The following is a 19,304-nucleotide window of genomic DNA, read 5'->3' on the forward strand; positions in this document are numbered from 1 at the left end:
AAAGCTGAGACTATCCTTAAGATGACTTTGTTTTATCAAGCCAGTCTAAGTCTGGAAGAGAATCCACAAATGATCCTGAACAACAAGAGACGCTCAGCTTTAAGAAGGCATCCAGGCAATGCTAATATAAAACTAAAGCAGTTTTGGGAAAATACAAATAAGGACATTGAGAAGACAAGACCAAATTCTTGAGGGTCAGACCAAATGAGTTTTAAAGGAATGCCCGATTACTAGTACCCTCACAAAAATATTAGAAAAATTCATTGCTTAACATCCAGCTCAAAAGCTCAGCTGTACTTTTAGGGAAACAATTAAATGGGCCATCTTATGCCCTCCATAAAGGCAATCACCCACCTTAATCAGAACCTCGGATTGTTCCATGGTGCCCTGCAGAGAGATCTGCTCCCCCTCTGTTCAGAAGTGATCCATCGTACTGCAACTCATTTGCCACTGAATGGTTTCTTACAAACACCAGTACGAACTTCCCTGTCACTTCTCTGTCACAACGACTGTCCAAAATACATGGAATAATGCACCTGAACTTTTCAACAGTGAATCATAACTGATACAACTTAGAAGACCATCAAATACAGCTACACTCAAAGATTTTGGTGAGAAGGGTGGATAAGTAGTGCCGAGATTAAAGAGTGCAGGGAGGGTGAAGTTATTTAGCAGTTCCCTTGGAACTCAACATTAAGAAAGGCCTTGAGAATTTATCTTACTTCAAGGATCACTCAGACCCTTCTGGTAAAGAGCAACAGGGAGTGAGACAACTAAAAGTTATTTTTAGCCCCTCCTTAAAACAGCTACAAATTGGTGAAATCTCAGATCCAAACCCAGAAATACTTACAAATACTTTCTACTATATTCTAGACTAGGAGCCACTGCTTAGCCTTCTATTAAAAAGGGAATGAACATGATTTTAATTTAAGTATTAATATTTTAAATTATTGTAATATGAAGAGAAAAAAAACCCCTAGGTTATTGCACTGTAGTACTAGAACATGAATGAAAAAGAGACAAATGACAGCCAAAAGTTATTCCTGTACATCTGTTTTCACATCTTTGTATAGATATGGATATATATGTAAGAGGTCCACAAATATATCACGCACATCTACAAAATGATCCAGTTGCTTCCTATAAGGGTTAAAGTAATAAAGCGACTGCCTGGGTATGCCTGGTTCTGACATTAGAATTAGCATAAATAGTTTACAATTATGTAATGAAGGGGCTCCAATCTGGATGGAAAGTAAGAAGCATTTGAGGACTATTACCATATAGTCATGTGCATCACCCAAATATGGAAACAGTAAAAATTTGAAAAGGAATAGCCAAAGCCAGCGATCAATCTCTTACACCACAAGAAACCTGGTTATCATCCGCTGTGATGGAATTCAGACTGCCTTAAGAACTCAAGAAGTTGGGCCCCCAAAGCCGTGTGTGTACAAAAAATGAATAATTTTAAAATAACTCTTGGTTGAAATCACTCTGATTCCATGCAAGTGCCACACATCTCATTTACCATGAAAGCGTACACCAGAAACATTCCAGAGCAGTAAGACAACTGACACGCACCATCCTTGTTTTAAAGCTGCCAGACCCAGGTTCACTAGTTCTGAAACGGATCAAGCCTTAAAGTTACACTTACAGTTACAAATTGCTGATGGCCACTGACTAGATTAGAAGTGAGTGAAGTTCATTCCCAGAGATACTTATCTGGCACAGTTCCACAGGGGCTTTTTAGCTATTGCTCTTACTAGGGACAGCCTAATAGCTGAAAGCCAGCTCTCTGAGCCACGGAACAGCTTTAAAAAAAGAAAAAAAAAACACTAAAAAACACAAAGACAGACGGATCATTGCACCATGCAATCCAAACTTAACTTTCTCACTGTATACTAATGTATCACAATTTTTTGCACTGTTTTGTCAGGAGTTTCCTTCAGTGTGGTTTCTCTGTATTTAGGGACAGAGACTGTACCTCTTAGATCTACCACAAGGTGAGGAGAAAAAATTTAATTAGATAGAAGCAATTTCTGCTTAACTTGCTTGTTTACATTAAGGGAACATTTTTTGAACTTCTGAATCTATAAATCCCTTTCATTTTTGCACGTCATGTACAGAATACCAAATGGAGGCATGTTATACTACAGAAGGCATTTGTTCATCGAGTTACAGCTTTGCAGTACTGCAGCATCACATTTTACTTTCTTGGCCAAGTGTTTAACAGCTTACAACATGATTCAAACTTGACTTCAAGCTTGATTCTTCTATCCAACACTAGTGTAGCTCAGTAGATTATTTTACAGTGCTATATAACAGGCTGGAAGCCAGCTCTTCACAAGATAAAATACTTGCTTTGTGCCTGGCTTTTCTTCTGTGGAGCCAGTACACGAGAAAACAAGTCTTCCCACGGGATAAAGTACAGCAACTGGGCTTCAAACAAGTTGTATCGACAGAGTTCTCACCTATATGATCCCTCCCATACCTGTCCTACACTTTTGTAAGAAAATTCTGTAAGCAGAAACAAAATTTTGACTTAAAATTTTTGCTTAGGTTTTAGGGTTGGGGAGAGGAGCACGTGTCCTAAGACTTTACACTGGGCAGTAAAAGAAGCTTTCAGCCAGCCAAGGATTGTGGATCTAGAACACCCTGTTAACAGAGGAAATTAAAAAGCCATCTATTTCATAGCTACATGGACCCCAACAAATGTGTGATGAGGCCCACCACAGCCAGGAGTGTGGGATGGTGACTCAAGCAGGACCTCACAGCTTTAGCTCCCTCAGACCCACCACACAGTTCATTCAACACTCAGCTGCGGAGGCTCAGCAACTCCAGCAGACAAGGTCCTGTTGCTTTCTGCTGCCCTTGCCTCAAATATCCAACTGAGTATCTTCCAACTGAATTCCAGGCATAAAGAAAGCATAGTCACATTTACTATCATTATTTTGTAGGTGACTACACTGCCATACTTTGGTATCTCAAGCTGAACTGTCAAAACAGTCCTGAAATTCTCTAATCCTTAACTCTTACAGGCAGAGATCACCAGCTGTGGACATAGGCTTCCTAAGAATTAGGGTGAAACTCAGCACATTCATTTCTAGTCAAGGTAATTACCAGATTTGAGCTCCAGCCCTGGGGACTTAAACAAAAACACCAAGTCCCTGTGATAATACAAGTTCATCGTTCTCAGGCTTTAACTGCTCACACTGAATTCACAAGTCAGCATCAGGCAGAAACAACCAAAAGGCCTTTGCAGAGGGAAATAATCCTCAAAGTTAGAAAGCATCAGCTTCACAAAGTATAAGAAAGCTACTAACTGTAAGCATACAGAAATGCAAGCCTCTGAAGCAGGATACTTGAAAATGAGCTACATCTCCTACGTTGAAAGAGTTATAGAGCATCTGTTTCAATTATGGTACTTTAATGGTAGCTACCCTAATTACCTAGAGAAAAAAAACCACTCTTGTTCAATTTCTGGCATTTAATTTGCTTGCTGGGGGATCCCTTTGCTTAATAGGTATTTATACTATTTTCCTTGCAAGGAGCATGTTGCCATGGAGCACCAATCATGGGCATTAGTGATTCTGCCTTTCTGCTTCCCTCTTTTTCTTCTGCCTTTTTGAACTGCATGTCCTTCACTGGAGTGACTGCATCTTACTATGTGTTAACCTTAACCTTTTGCTAGGTATTCAGGGCAAAAAATAGCGAGCTGTGATCATATTTGTTTTGATTTCAGTGAATGGTCTCGTCCAAAAGCTGCTTTTCAAAGATTTCCCCCATTTTTCATTGGCACTCTGCTTTGACAGAATGGAGTTTCCTTTCCTTAGAGTGAGAAGGTGGCAGATGGGAGAAGGAGGATCCAAGCAGACAGAGAAGTATTGCACAAGACTCACGCTGATCTTGTCAACAGAACAAGATTTCTTTACTACAGCGCTTAAAAAAAAAAAAAAAAATGAAGTGGCTGCTTCTTTATTCAATAAATCTACAAGGGCTATACAGTAGCATTCAGGCTTTTTTATTTTAGGGTATGCAGAATTTACCTAGGAAGAATCTTGCCTCGCAGTTAACTTGATCAACAGTGTACTATCGAGACTGAAGGAATCAGAGAGATATCTGAGTGACAGCAACCCATCATACTGCTCCTGCTGTAAATGGCAGGCAACACAAGGCTTGGTTATAAGCAGAATACATTTGGATTCCTGCCTCCTTTCATTTTTAGGTGGCAAAATGAGTCTCAGGATGAAAAAAAAAAAAGCTTACAAATAGGGTGAGTGGTCTTAGAACAGCAAGGATATCAAATCCCTATACCTTTAACTTTTTTTTCCTCTTTTGGGACTACAGAAAAATTCCACATGAGCATTAAGGTTATAACTGGCTAGATGCACCCAAAAAAGCAGCATAGACTAACAACCCCAATTAGGTCTCCATTCTGGCACCTGGAGACTTGCAGCTGCCTTCTTCCTGCCTAGCATTCCTCTACAGGAGAGGAACGGGAGAACTGCACTACTGGGACTAAAAGACGACTCCAGTTAAATAATCATGTCTAGAAGTTGCCTCCACTATGGATCCTTCCAGTACCCACCAAAAAGTCCTGTAATAGAGAAGACTAAAGTCATGTTCAGTGACCACAAATCAGACTGTGAGAGGGCCATCCAACAACTCATGGTAGGGCACAGAGACCAGTGAAACTCTTCCCCTCCTGTGTACAAAAGTAACATAAATAAAGTACTTTTCTTGCCTAAGCAAACATCTGCTTCTATGGAAAGGCCAGAATTACCCATGCACTGGGTCTACATCATAGAGAACCAGTATGTGCTACAAATTTGTCATACATAAGACGTCATCCTGCATGTTCAGTGTGAAGCACGCATTAATATGATGAATTCATATGCAACTGTAATTTCTGAAATAATCCAATTTGGAGGGGTCAGTTACAGAACTGCCCTTGAAGTAAAGGTCACAGATTTGATCTACTGTATTACATCAGCACGGAACAGTAACAAATTATGAATTATTCCTATCAAAACTAGGGAGTGATTTATTTTACAGGAGTTGCAAGTAAGCATTTATTAAATCAATATCACAAAAAAATATACGTTGGCAAATGTAAGAGCTACCAAGATTCTGTTAATACAGCAAAATTTAGCAGGCTACACTGCAAAACAGTCCTCATCCCTTGAGCATGCATACATCTTTCACCATTGACACATCACACCCCACGTGAACCATGGGTTCATTTACAAGTACAACGTGTTGCAGGGCTTTAAGAGATACACTTTTCATCTCATTCAATTTAAAAAGACCTTGAAGTGTTTGGAGCTGAAAAAACAGTACAAGACAAAGCACGTGGGAGGAAACAGTTCAGGGGAAATAAATAGGAAGTTTGTAAGCCAAAGCAAACATACCTTTCAAGCCAAGTGAGCTCCCTACTCAGAATTAAACTACTATATGGATTTGTGCTGCTTGTCATCCTGCCCTTTATCTGAGATGTCTCAACTCAGCAAGATAGCAGCTGGTGTCACTGAAAATCAACGGCATAGGGAAGACAACCCCCAGTTTAATATTCGATATTTACAGCAAAGCATCTGCTTACTTGTTCAATCTCTTGGCAACCCAGATTTGTCATCAAGGTCAAGATGGGTTAAATACTTTTAAAAAATAATAGCAAAATACCTAAAGGGGGGGGGGGATGATTAATGATGTATCTTAATAGAAGATTTTTCCCCATGTTCTATTAAGTCATTGTTCTGAGCATCATCCACAAGGAAAAAAAAAAAAAAAACCCAAAAAAAAAAAACCCCACGCTTATCAGGTTCAGAATCCTTTCTACCCAAAGTTCCTGGGCGACAGAAATTGTTTCCTAGGAGAAAAATGAAAACTGAAATCTAGCCATGTATGTCCCTCACTCATCAGAAAAGGATTGTATCTTGTATAGCAGAATGTCTCATTGGCAGTGGCACTCTGGGGGATACAGAACAGCCTCATTCTCTTTTACAAGGTAAGAGGAAATCTGAGAACAGATTATAGATTTTTTAAGTCACTAGCACTGCAGGTCACATAATATCGAAACGCTGAGCACCTACAACATTTTGCGAAGTTCCCCAGGGGAACCCAGGTCTGGGAAGGCCAAAGGAAGGGCCATAGAGAACACTGGCAGTCACTCTCAGAGCTGATACAAGAAGCTTCACTGTGGTACAGCATCACAAGCTGGCTGAAGGTATTTAAAAAAAAAAAAAAAGCGTACAATGGCTGTTACCTCACACTCAAGAACAGCCCAACAGTTTCACCTCTTCCACCTGTTGCCTTGGGCTAGTGCTAACCATCATAATCACTTTGCAGTAATCTAGTAATTTGTTCCAATACAAAGCTACAGCAGGGATATAGTAAGATGTTAAATCTGCACAAAAGGGAGAGAGAAGAGAGCTAAGCCTATAACATAAATTCCTGGCATCATGTGAAGGCCTTCCTAGAAAACATTTAATTTAGCAATCAGTACTGTAATATATACAAGCAAAGTTTAAGCCAGAATCAATACATCATATATTATCTTCTCAAGGCAATTATTCTCTTAAGATTTGTAGAGGGGAGGAGTATTTAGGCCAGAACACTTACTAAGCTAGGGAAAAACGTCACTATCTCATCTAAAAAACAAAAAAACCCCCAACCAAACAAAATCTATCAAGAAGGACTTAGCATACTGTTTTTCAAAATCACTACAGTTTTAGGGGGTTTTGTTGCAGTTGTTGTTGGCTGGGTTTGTTTTTAAGAACACTGACAGATGTGCTACCATCCTTAGCAAGTTTAGAGCTATAACAATCAAATACAGGCATTTTGTTCCTTAAAGACTGACGGGCACCAAGAACTTTATACGTAGCAGTAGTTGTGAGGGACTCAAAGACTTAATGTACACTGATGTCTCAAACATTGTGGCAAAGAGGGATATGGTTTGCATGGCAGTGGGGGGCCGCAGGCGAGGGGTCAGTCGGCCCGGGACATGAGGGGCACGCCAGAGGGTGCGCAGTCCCGTGTTTGGACCAGCTCAACATGACAATGTGTCATATATGGCTGAAAGTTACATGGAGTTTATTTGAGGAAGGGGCTTACAACCGCCCAAAAGACCCTTTGCAACCATCCCTCTACAGTGGCGTCACGCAGAAGACCAAGAGTTATGCAAGTCCTTGAGAGGCAGGAACTAGCCTTGAAGGGCGCGACTCCCCATCTACTCTGCCCTGGTGAGACCCCACCCGGAGTACTGTGTCCAGCTCTGGGCTCCCCGGTTCAAGAAAGATGAGGAACTCCTAGAGAGAGTCCAGAGGAGAGCTGCAAAGATGATGAGGGGACTGGAGCATCTCCCCTATGAGGAAAGGCTGAAGGAGCTGGGCTTGTTTAGCCTGAAGAAGAGAATACTGAGGGGGGGCCTCATCAACACATACAAATATCTTAAGGGTGGATGTCACAAAGATGGAGCCAGACTCTTCTCAGAGGTGTTCAGCGACAGGGCAAGGCGCAATGGGCCTAAACTGAAACATAAGAGGTTTCAGTTGAATATGTGGAAGAACTTCTTTACTTTGAGGGTGACAGAACACTGGAACAGGCTGCCCAGGGGGGTTGTGGAGACTTCTTCTCGGGAGATATTCAAAGCTCGCCTGTGCAACCTGCTCTAGGGGAACCTGCTTTAGCAGGAGGGTTGGACTAGATGATCTCTCAGGGTCCCTTCCAACCCCTGCCATTCTGTGATTCTGTGACTGGCATGACTGAGAGGCAGGAACTGCGCTATAAAAGGGCAAAACTCCAAGGAGCCACATGCACACCCATCACCAGAGGATTGCCCCATTCGTTAACATGTTCATTAACATCATCGTGGTATCCAAGGGTGGTGATAGCTCTCTCTTTTCCTTCCTCCTCTCTTTACTTTTCATCCCATAAACATCTCAATAGGACCCACACAGTCTGCCATTACACTTTCTCAGTTCAAGTTTCTTCTACCACCAATAAAATGTTTAACCAATCATTTGGTGTCACTTCAACCTCAATTTAACCCAAGGGAATAATGAACTTACTATGACCCTCTGAGTTAACCAGTCTGGGTTGAAACATTAGTCTCTCACTTCACTCAGCTTTCTGCTAACTACAGTTACGTTTGAAACTGTGCCATAAACACCTATAACACGCTTGACCTGATTCCTGTTTGATCAGCATGAATATATGAACCCTTCTTACTGCTCCATAAGAAATGTTAAATGTGCTGTGTTAAACGTCTCTTAAAGCCCTGTTCAGTCCTTCTCACTTTCTTACTGTTCAAATAAACCCGACAATCTAAAAATAAAATTAAGCAAAGAAGTTTCTCAGAAATAATTGAAAGTCCTGGTTTAGCCTGGTTGCTCCTCAGACTCTGCAAGAAGCACAGGAAAAACACAATAGTGAAAAAAGCCTCAAAAGCAGTTTTTTAGTTTAATTACTTTGTTACTTCCCTTTCATAAAGAAGTGTTTGAGTGAAACAAGTTCAAAAGGCAAAGACAAGTAAAGGTTAATTTTTACAAACACGCCAACTTTTTGTCTCTGGTTTGACATTTTTGCCCTAGTATTTTTTTAAATACTCACCTCTCTAAAGCCAATGTTTTTAGTAAAAAAGCTTTATTTTTACCCTGAAAGCTTGCTCCAGGCTTGCAAGCTTGAATGGCTGCTTCTTTGTTACTAGTAAGAAAAACAATCTTGCTTGCCAGCTAGTAGGTCTGGATTTTCTCCATTACAATTTTCACTACCTTCAAGTTCAAAGTCTAAAGTAAGGAAAGAGGATCTGCCCCTATAGAAAGCTGGAGGAACAATTCCCCATCTAGCTTGGTTTACAAATGCATCAAGAAGTCTACTTTGAAGCGTCCATTTAGTCCTGTGCAATTACAGCCATGCAAGGGATACTTGTATTGTCCTCATTCCATCACCAGCCTTGCAATATTTCATATGTAACCTCACAGCATTACCTCTCAGACCTAGTCACTGACAGCATCTCTGCCTTCAGCTTTAGTTTTTGAAAGATTTTTCTGGCCTTCTTAACTAAAAGAGAACAGCTGGAGAACGTGACAAAAATGCATTGTAAAATCCAAAAACTGGGCAGAAAAGATGACTTTGAAATGTGCCTTTGTGAAAAACCTCAGCTCATGGTAAAGCCATTCTCAAAAGTTAAAAAAATCTCTACTTCAGATGGTTTTTATTAAGGAGAAAGCTACCTAGAGTATTTAAGATGGTGTTAGTAAGACACACTCACACAAGCTACCAGGAGAAAAAAGCTTCAGATTATTCACTTATAGCATGTAACTAAGCAAGCTAGGTCACACATTTATTTGTGCATTGACAGACAAATTTCTTGGTGCTCCATAAAGGAGCCGGATAGTGGGTACACACAAACATGCGAGCGTCAACCCAAGTCTGTACAGCAAGATATTCACTCTTGGAGAACCACAAATCCCACAGCATGGTAAGGGCACTCCTCACACCAGCTTTCTAAATATGAACCACCTTTCCTTCCTGCCAACCCTTGAGTTGCAAAATTTCTATTCAACGATACACTTAAAGGTTTAAGTACTGACGTTGTTACATGTACAGAATCCAGAATTATCAACGCAGCTTACTTAGGCATTGCTCTGTAAGATAGTACTGAAGCCTTCCTTTGCTGCAGTTCAAGTGCTTTCAGCCACTTTGTTAGTCTTGTGCTTTTACTTTGGTGAGCATCCCTCCTACAAGCTCTAGATGACTCCCTGAAGCCAGATACGTGTCCTTCCTTTTATTTCATTTTATAGCAAACAAACGCTTAATCTTTCTTTGGTGAGCAAGGGTGACTATTTTTGTTACTCCTGTTTGCTTCCTTGAAAATCAAGATAAATATGCCTTAGCTACATTGGATATATTTTTCTTCTACTGTAAAGTAACTGCTCCACTTAAAACCTGTGAGTAAACAAATACCACAAAATCTGTTTTCTAAATACTTAGTATCCACCCAGTGAACCCACTGACAAAGAATTGCATGCATCTGTACTGCAGCTCCTACTTTTAAGGAGTCTTCCCATCCTCCATTATTTTGTAAAACCAGGTGGAACGACTTTTCCTTTCCACCAATACCTGCAAGCAAGAGCTCTCTACTCATTCTGCTTCAAGTGAAATTCTTGTTTGGTAGCATTTGCTGGTTGTTTGCTAGCTTGCTGTGACAATTACCTCCTCTAACTGCCACTCATAGTTCCAGCTTAACAGTCTTAGCTGTCACCAGAGGTTAATATTGCACGCTTGCCTCTTACCCATCTTTTGTAGGGTTCTTGACGCCACAGAATTATCCCTGTAGCTGTGATATGATGTCTCACAGGAAACAACGACAGTTAGTGCACAAGATCTCTAGACAACCTATAAGCTGACATTACAGTGATACATAAAGTTAAATTAAAAACTTTATAAGAACTGTGAGCTTTTTATACAGAAAAATAACAGCTTTTATGTTCAGAGCCTAAGCATCTCTGTATCTGGTAACAACAGGAAATCACGCTGTAAACAATATGACAAGCACTGCATTATTACCTGTTTACATGCTAAATGATATAAATCCAGATAGAGAAACACACACCAAGATTAATTATATTTTAAAATTGCATCTCTGAGGGGAAGGAAAGTGATTGCAACTATTATTAGTTGTAATGCAGTATTAAAAAAAAAAATAATCAGGTGCCATTATGATAGACAGTGCTAAAATACACTGCGAGGCAGTTTTTATTCCAAAGATTTCACAATCTAAATTGACAAGCCACACAGAGAAAAGAGGAAGACGAACAAAGCATTCTGCAGAGTCAAATTGCCCAAAACATGCATCGACACAGTGACAAAGCCTGAAAGAGAAGGCAGCTGTAGAATCTAGATCTCATTTCAGTCATAGAAGATGCAGTAGAACCAGATTTTATCCTAAACTCCGAAGCTTCTTTCTAGGGTGTCAATGCAATCCCATTTTTTCTTGTGGATCTAATTAGCTTTTCACAGCAAAATATCCTCTCTTTCCTATAACCAGCAGCCACTGACTTCAGACAATTTTTTTAGCCCCATAAAAAGGCTTTTCCAAATACTCAGATTAACTTTTCCTCATTTCTCCCCTCATCACCTTACACCCACAAATTCATAAAATATTTGGCAGCTTGGCTTTCCATTAGCCCTTGGAAAAGAAGCTCAAAGAGATCAGAGGATCAGACTTCGTGAAGGTAACTTGCTGAAAATAACAAAAAAATCAGACATTTTAAATTAATTTTCAGCTTCTATCTTACCAGAGGAACAATTAGTTTGCCTGGAGGATGAAACGGTCTACAGAAAAGTAACACAAAGCAAAAAGATATTTGAACAGCACTGCTAGGGCTCACTGTATCCAAACATGACAGGAAAACTGTGATGCCAGATCCATACCTAGCTCTGTAGAAAACACTCAGACAGGTGCTCAAGTTAATGATATGAGCGATGCTTTTTTATAACGAATATAACCAAAGCAGTTTATATTTCGAAGAGCTATTTTAACAGTCAAAGCCACATTAAGAGTTAAATGACATACAAAATGGCTCTGCTAGAGAACAAATTTAGAAGGCCGACATACAACCCTCATGAAAATGACAACAGCGATGGTTACTCGAAGTCCTGCCAGGTGCCCTTTAATAAGCAGAGAATGTGATTAGTGCTGCAATGCAAAGAGACAGCGTGCTGCAACATGACTCCGTGCTGGTCTGCCAGGAAACCTTCACAATAGAGACCCTGGGCTGCACGGGGATTTTTCATGCATAATAAATAAAGCAACAGACCAGCAAACTGAGGCTCCTTGCTGAACACCAGTGCCCTCCACTGCGTATGCTGAAGATTCCTCCAAATACTAAAGCAATATGAAAGGCAAGAGAGCGCGTTTATGATTTTCTCTTTATGACAGACTGCTGAGTCCCCCAGGACCGAATGTCAGACACATGACTACATCTGCCGCTTCATAAGCCTGCTGCGAACATCTAAATAATACTGTCAGCATAACGCAGAGATCCGTCCATCAGACTGCACAGCCTCCTCTCCCCATTGGTGCTCACTCTGCCATAGAAATATGCCTTTCATAATCCGTTACAGCACTTCCACAACCAATGCTTTATACAATAATTTAGTTGGAATCATGGAACTTCACTAAAAGAACATGACCTCGTGAATTAAGAGGTAGTGGCTCGCACATAAGAACCCTTCACCTTCCTTATTAAAAAAATGTGGAACCAAAGTGTTTGGGATGCCATTAACGCCACCACCATTTTAGGATGCATATCACCAGCTTCCTAAATTTGGGATTACTTTGGTCACATTTGTTTTCCAGCTCATAATTGTGATGTTCTTCCAGCATAAGAACATAAAGAACAATTTGTAACGGATCATGGAATAATAATTCTTTTACTGTCCCTCTAACACCACTTGCATACTTTAGTTCTGAGCATTTGAAGCACAACCTGCCTTTTGAGTGGACAGATATTTTATCTTAATTTCCTCTACAAAGACTATTCTTCCATTAAATTTAGTATTACTGTTTACTCTCCAACTGGATGAATTGCAGCTTCCAAGGGACATGAATGCCCATGTCATGATATTGACAGCAGTGGTTGCACACAAGCCACGGAGATGACAGAATCTTGAAACAGATCACACGTTCCAAAATACAGCAAACAAAAAGGGAGACAAATCTGTCCCTTTTCTGAAGGGGCCTATTATTTAGCGGGAAGTTGAGAAGCAGTTTTTAAAAATTTTGTATGAAAATGCTGTTGCACTGAACACACTGAAATGGGACTCAATGTGACCAGACAGGGACTTGTCTCCTCATATGTCACTTGTGCTTCCATGTGCAATGTCGCTTGTGCTTCCGTGTGCAAAACACGCTTCTCGTTGGGTGGCCAGCTTGGGCATTCTGGGTTTTTTTGGTTGTTGTTGCAACATTCATTACATGGTGCCCTCTCCACTACCGGTACGCGCAGAGAAAAAACAGTGCCAAGTAGCCATCCTGAGAAGAAAAAAAGCCCAGAGGAGACAAGAGACAAGCATCAAGGGAGTAACTGCACAACAACAGTAATCACAAAGCCCAATTTCTTCTTGTGAACACTGCTGTGCCACCTGCACTGACAGTGCCCCTGTGGTGTGGGTCACTACACAGTGGTATCAAAGCTGGGATTTGTAGACTCTCTCACCGAAGGAGGTTTTAAATCATGCACGCAAGAAAACAACATAGCACTCGGCCGAAGTCATAATTTACCATGCTGACTATGAAAGTGCAAGGAAAAGCCATTTGCACTATCCCAAGTAGCCACATGTCCAAATACTTTTCCCCTTCAAAACATCATACAAGAAAATGTTTACTTGAAAGGTCCATGTCTTTCTCTTCCAAACACAGAAAAATATTTAAAGTGTCCAGGTTACCCGTTACATTAGCAGAAAAATCACCAATTAGATTTGCTATCAGCCACTGCACTACTGTAGGCATGCACAGACCAGGTCAGAAATAACTCCTTATAAACATACAGTCAAGGGAAACCAAGTTCTCCTCTGAAGGCTGCTTTAAAGATGAACTTCAACTGAAGCTACTAAGTTTTTAAAACTTTTTTAAACAAGCACTTCTCCCTACACATCCTCCAGTATCTTTCTGGTTTATACAGGTTGAGAAAATTACTAAAAGCAAGACCAAAAAGGGGTATTATGCCTTACCAAGGTTTTCAAGGTTTTGGGGAGCCAGAATATAGAAGTGTCATCCTGGTAATGATTTCTGTAATGATTTTCAAGGAATAAAACTTGTGTGGTTTTATTAAAATAAGACATTTGCATTTGGAGGCTTTTCAAGGCATTCTATCCTGTGCCCTCTGGTTGCAGTACAGTCAAGACGTATGTTTTATAGCAACTCTACTTTTGCATAGTTAATATCACTCGATTATTAGGTTGTAGCATTGTATGAGCCGCATGTGGCATATTAAGTGTTCTCTTAAAGGACAACTATACTGTTTTTTTAAAAAAATAAAAAGGAGGATCAAAGTCTTAGTGGGGAGTGGGTAGGAACTTGCTAAGAGCCTTCTCCATGAACAACATTTTAAAATCACGTGCTTTTTAGGGTAAGAATCAAACCTCCTTACTTTTTCAGTATTGCAAACACTATAGACTCCCAAACCTGGAAAAGCTCAACTTTGTCACGGTGATTTAGTTTCATTATGTATTTCAGTCGTCCAAAGATTTTGTCTTAATGTCGTGAAGCTCAGCGCTCCACAGTGCAGCTATCATACTCAGCTTGAGAAGCCAGCCTTCGTCATGCTCGCTAAGTACATACACGGTTTTCAGTGTTGGAAGATGTTTTTCGGATGTGAGATGTTATACAACATTTATTAAATAATCATTTTTTCCCAATCAAAAATAGGCTGGCTCCCATGATGATTAAGCCTTGATTGAGGTGAAAAGTGCAAAGTTTTTTCTTATTAGGCAGGGATTTTCATTTTCAAGTGAAAGGTGATACAAATGTGACAAATATTACAACACTTGCAAGTTTTAGAATTAGTATCACAGGACAACCCCAAACCAAAACAAAAATATAAGTGTTTTCACCAACAGCTACAAGTGAAGATGTTTACTTTTTTTCATGTACTAATTATTACTTTAAACTCATTAAGTTTAGGAAAGTAGGCATATTTGAAGACATCCCACACCTTTTCCTTTATATCAAACATCTACCTCAGCACCAAGTGAAAACTGGATTTCTTCTAATTTACCCATGAAAAAGGAGTCAGTGCCGTCACAGCAAAGAGAACAGCCAAACTTTGCACTGACTTCAGTAGAAGAAAGCAAGAAAAGAGAATTCAAATAACCAAATCATACAAATGGATGCAGGCTATATAAAGTAACATGAAAAAAGTAACATGAAAGAACTAACTGCTTGCTAGCCCTACAAATCAGTTTGTATCATCAGCAAGATCATTGGAACACAACTTCAGCACCTGTGAAATGAATCATAAATCTATCCTGTCTTAAAAATGTTTCTATTTAAAAGATGACGCAAAAAAAAAGCACAAACACATTTGTATATACAATCAGAAATAGTAACTTGAATATTATACTGTTAAAGGCTTGCTTTTCAGTTTACCTTTCATATTGAGCTTGAGTTATTTCACTCTGAAAGTCAATCATTCAAGCATTTACTAATTAAGAAGGAAACCGATGATATACTTGTCCTAAATGAACTCTGCTTGAATGATAACTTATTAGAAAATTGTACAATCAGGTAGACATATTTGTGTGATATCTTTAAAGGACTATAATAGCTGACAGCTTTGAACTAAGAGTGACAAGTAATCAGAGAAATCATACCACAAAATGTTCTAAGAAGTCAACCTTTTAAACGCACATGTAAAAATTCATTTCAGGAATAAAATGTATCATAGTTCTTTAGTTCAAAAAAAATAGTAACATCGCATCTCTGTTGTCCTTAAAATAAAATCAACTAGCTCCCAGCATTGCTAATTCAATGACTGTAGCACGCAGCTTAGGCAGGCATATGAAGTTCTTCACATATACAAAGTTCTTAGTTTATTGTAACTTACTTCTAGAATTTCTTTCCCCTACCCACTTTTTCCAGAGATTTCTGCCTGGAAGGCAGAAAGTTCAAAAGGACGTAAGGAGAGAGGTTGTTCAAACTCACTGCTTTGCTTTCATGCACACTGGAGGAATCTGCTAGCAGTACACTTATACTTCATCAATTCAGCAAGAAACACAATGTGATTCTTCAGATTGCTCTTCAGGCGACATTCAGAAGTACCAGCCTGACAATTAATACAGTCATATGACACTGAACAAGTAGGGAGAAGGTAAAGGGAAAAACTTTTCTTAAAGCCAGCCATAAACTAAGCAGAACTTAATAAGTTCGCTACAAGGTTTAACTGTAGGATGATAAGTAGAAAATATACTACAGTATATATGGAAATACACTACATATACAGAACAACCCTTCTGTGACCACTTAATGAAGCTGGTAAGACACCAAGCTAAAATAAATACCGTAAAAGTTAGGACATGGAATGCAGACTGGATACCAAATAGCTGGCTTCTCTACACCTGTCATACCTCACTTAGGAAAATCAAGGAAATTCTTCACTTAACATCTCAAAGCATCAGTCATGGCAACTAAAAATGTCTACATGGATGGAGTGCTGGACTGAAACTTGGAAGACTTTCACCTCCAGCTCTGCTTAGCATATAATTCCTTTCTTCATCTCTCTTGCTGTCTATTAATGGAGATAATTATGCTGACCTCCTTTATAAGGCACCTAAAAATCTATGGTTAAAAATATTCTTAAACATGTAGTTATAAATAATAGCAATCGTATCAAACTTCAGTTATCAACTCATCACACAAAACCAAGAATCTGACTGCTCCTGGAATTAGTACACAAAATTCAATTTTTCCCCCGAAATTAGCTTCCTAGTACTTTCATCATTATTACAACGGCTGCATTATATTAAGATGCACTAAAGAACCAGACTGCCATTGACTGACATTTTGAAGATTTTCCAAGCTTTGAACAACAAAAGACACAGGATTTTTTTTCACTGAAAATTTCCATGTTAAACAAAGACACTTTTGACCAGCTTCAAGCTTAGATGCTATTTTGAATCTGCAGCTTGAATTGTTACAGTGACTCCATTCTAAAAGAGGCTGTACCACTTTGCTAATATATTTTGCTGTTACATCCATCAACCCCTCTCTCCTTACAGGGTCTGGTCAACAAGGGCACCTTTCCATCACCACCATTTATGCTACTGGTTTCTCTTCTCCTTTCCTCCACATGTATACGTTACTTCCCTCCTTTCAGTTACACAATGGCCTTTATCACTCAGTATGTTTGATGTGCACGTTTTTCTTTCATCTTGTGCTACTTAAAAATGAAAAAAAAGGTGAGAGGATTTGATATAAAATTAAGCTACTTACCAACTACTGCCAAATTATGCTCTGAGCCGCATGCGATCTGAAAAAGAAGTATGAATGAATAAAAGAGAACCCACTTACCAGTAGGAAAACCACCACAGTTATGACAGGAAATTAAAAATTAACCTGAAACAAACAACTACTGTTTGTAGGATGCAAAATCAAGGTTGAAGTACTTTTAAATGAAATTTCATTTATAGTCTTACTTAGGGGGTTGGTGGCAGGGGGGTGCATTTGTTTCTTTTGTTAATAAACAAGCATTTTCTTGTCAAAATGCAGTCACCACTGACATTCCAATCCTTAGGAGCAAGACTGACCACAATTTTGCAAAAACATCACACCCTTGACAACATCCACTGGATCCAACAAGACTATTCATGGGCATAGAGCAAATGCAGATTAAGCTTTTGCAAGATCAGAGCCATACAGAGGCAGCTGGGAATCAAAAAGGAGATTAAAATCTCCATTTCTCTTATCTATACTGTTTTTCCAGATGATCCCTGTAGAACTGCACAAAGTATACAGGCTCAGCGTGGTAAAGCTAAAGTGATATGATCCCTATGGTCATTTGTCTAGAACAGAGAAAAAAAAAACCCATAGAACTCAACTCTTCTATTAGCAGCAGGCTGGTTTAATTTTTAAAGCTGCAGAAAAAAAGGAAGAAATGAATGCAAACATTTTCTCCCAAAGCTCATTAGTGATGGAAATCAGTTATAAATTTCTTTTCAAAGCAAACTCATAGTTCAGTGTATTTTTCTTTCTTCTTTGCAGCTGCTGTGAACATGTCAGATGTTTAAGTTGCTTTAGCATATATCATGTAGTGTCACCCACTAAGCTTTCCTAAGTTCTTCACAAATGATGGTAACACAAGCACCAACAAGCAGCCTGCTGCCCCACTGAAAGGGTTTGTCTCTCCCATTGAATTCTTTTACAATGTCACTGCTGGCATAATTGTCTGAGGTAACACAGACATCATCGTACACAAGGTTACCCTACTGAGTGTCCTCAAGTTTTAAGTTAAAAACACGAGCAATCCCCTCAAAATCCTGGATCCGGTTCATTGCCCTACACCTACCTGCCAGTTACACGTACTACTGAGCTAGAGAAAATTAATAAGCACATTCTTAAAAGTACACTTGCAATGATAAAATATAAAACAGAAGTATATTAAAAAATAGAAGTACATACCATCAAAATTTTATATGGTTTTGTGCGTGCATAACTTTACAGTATTTATGGCCAGAGAAACTGCTGCTATCACCACAACGTCTGCATAACATAAAACCATAGAAGTTAACAAAACAGTCCTTGTACTCAGCCCACTGTGCTTGAGCATTTACTGGAAAAGAGATACCCAAGACTGACACACAGACTAGCTTGAGCGATTGTGTTACAAGCACACGCTGCAATCACTGCTCACAATGTACCCGCCCCACAGCTCTGACATGAAAATATTTGGTCAATGCCATCTTAACACAACAATGGCAAAGAAAAAACAAAACAGACTCTTTAGGATAGAGGTGCTTAACCAAGACATGAAAGTATTTGGGAAAACGGGGCAAGAATAATAATTCAAGTCACAGCACACTCCAAGATGGACTCATCTTCAGAAAAATCAAGACAAAGCAGCAGGAAAAGCAATGCCTTTGCAAGAGCACTAGCATCAAGTCTTCTATTTGACAGTATTGCAGTCAGGCAAAGCTTTAAGCCCTGACTGTTAAAATGCATAAATCATCGCCATATCCCATATTATCCTCGCCATACATCAGAGCCCTACACAGGAGCAGGGCTGGTTCCCAATGCCTATTCACTGGCTAATGCTCCCACCAATGCTTCTCGAGCTTAAAGGTTGATGCCATGGAAACAAGATCCACACATGGAAACACACACGAAGGCTTCCTAGCAAAAAGCAAATTTTGCATCTTCACCAAGTGCTGAAAATTGGAGATACTGAAGCTGCTGTTAATAAAATAAATAAATTTTATCTGAGGTGTGAATAATCCTTTCTCAGCTACTTCCCTAGGAAATACACTAACACAGGCACAGATTTGAAAGCATCGGTACAAAAGAACTGCTCAGGCTGGCGGCTCATACTTACTGCCAGGATCTCTTTCAGAAACACTACATTTAAAAAAAAAAAACCAAAAAAACCAAAAAAAAAAACCAACCCAAAACCAAAAACCCCACCCAAACAAGGTGTTGTTTAGAATGTAAAACATCCCCTGACAAAGAAGCATTTTCTTCCTGTATTTAATAGCAGCAGCTACAGAGCCTGCAAACCAGATAAAAGAACGCTGGTGACCTCATAACGCTTTGT

At 39.5% G+C, this 19,304-nt stretch overlaps 1 protein-coding gene across 1 annotated transcript in view; it reads right to left on the reverse strand.

The window, feature by feature from the left end:
• The window catches only part of SERGEF (secretion regulating guanine nucleotide exchange factor), a 161,269-nt gene that overhangs the window by 54,433 nt on the left and 87,532 nt on the right, over window positions 1-19,304 (reverse strand). Inside the window, 1 exon segment of the mRNA XM_009635386.2 lies at window positions 16,991-17,027. Within this exon segment, the coding sequence (XP_009633681.2) occupies window positions 16,991-17,027 (37 nt within the window).

The sequence above is a fragment of the Egretta garzetta genome, unplaced genomic scaffold (assembly GCF_000687185.1).
Source record: "Egretta garzetta isolate BGI_Z169 unplaced genomic scaffold, ASM68718v1 scaffold133, whole genome shotgun sequence".
Taxonomy (NCBI): domain Eukaryota; kingdom Metazoa; phylum Chordata; class Aves; order Pelecaniformes; family Ardeidae; genus Egretta; species Egretta garzetta.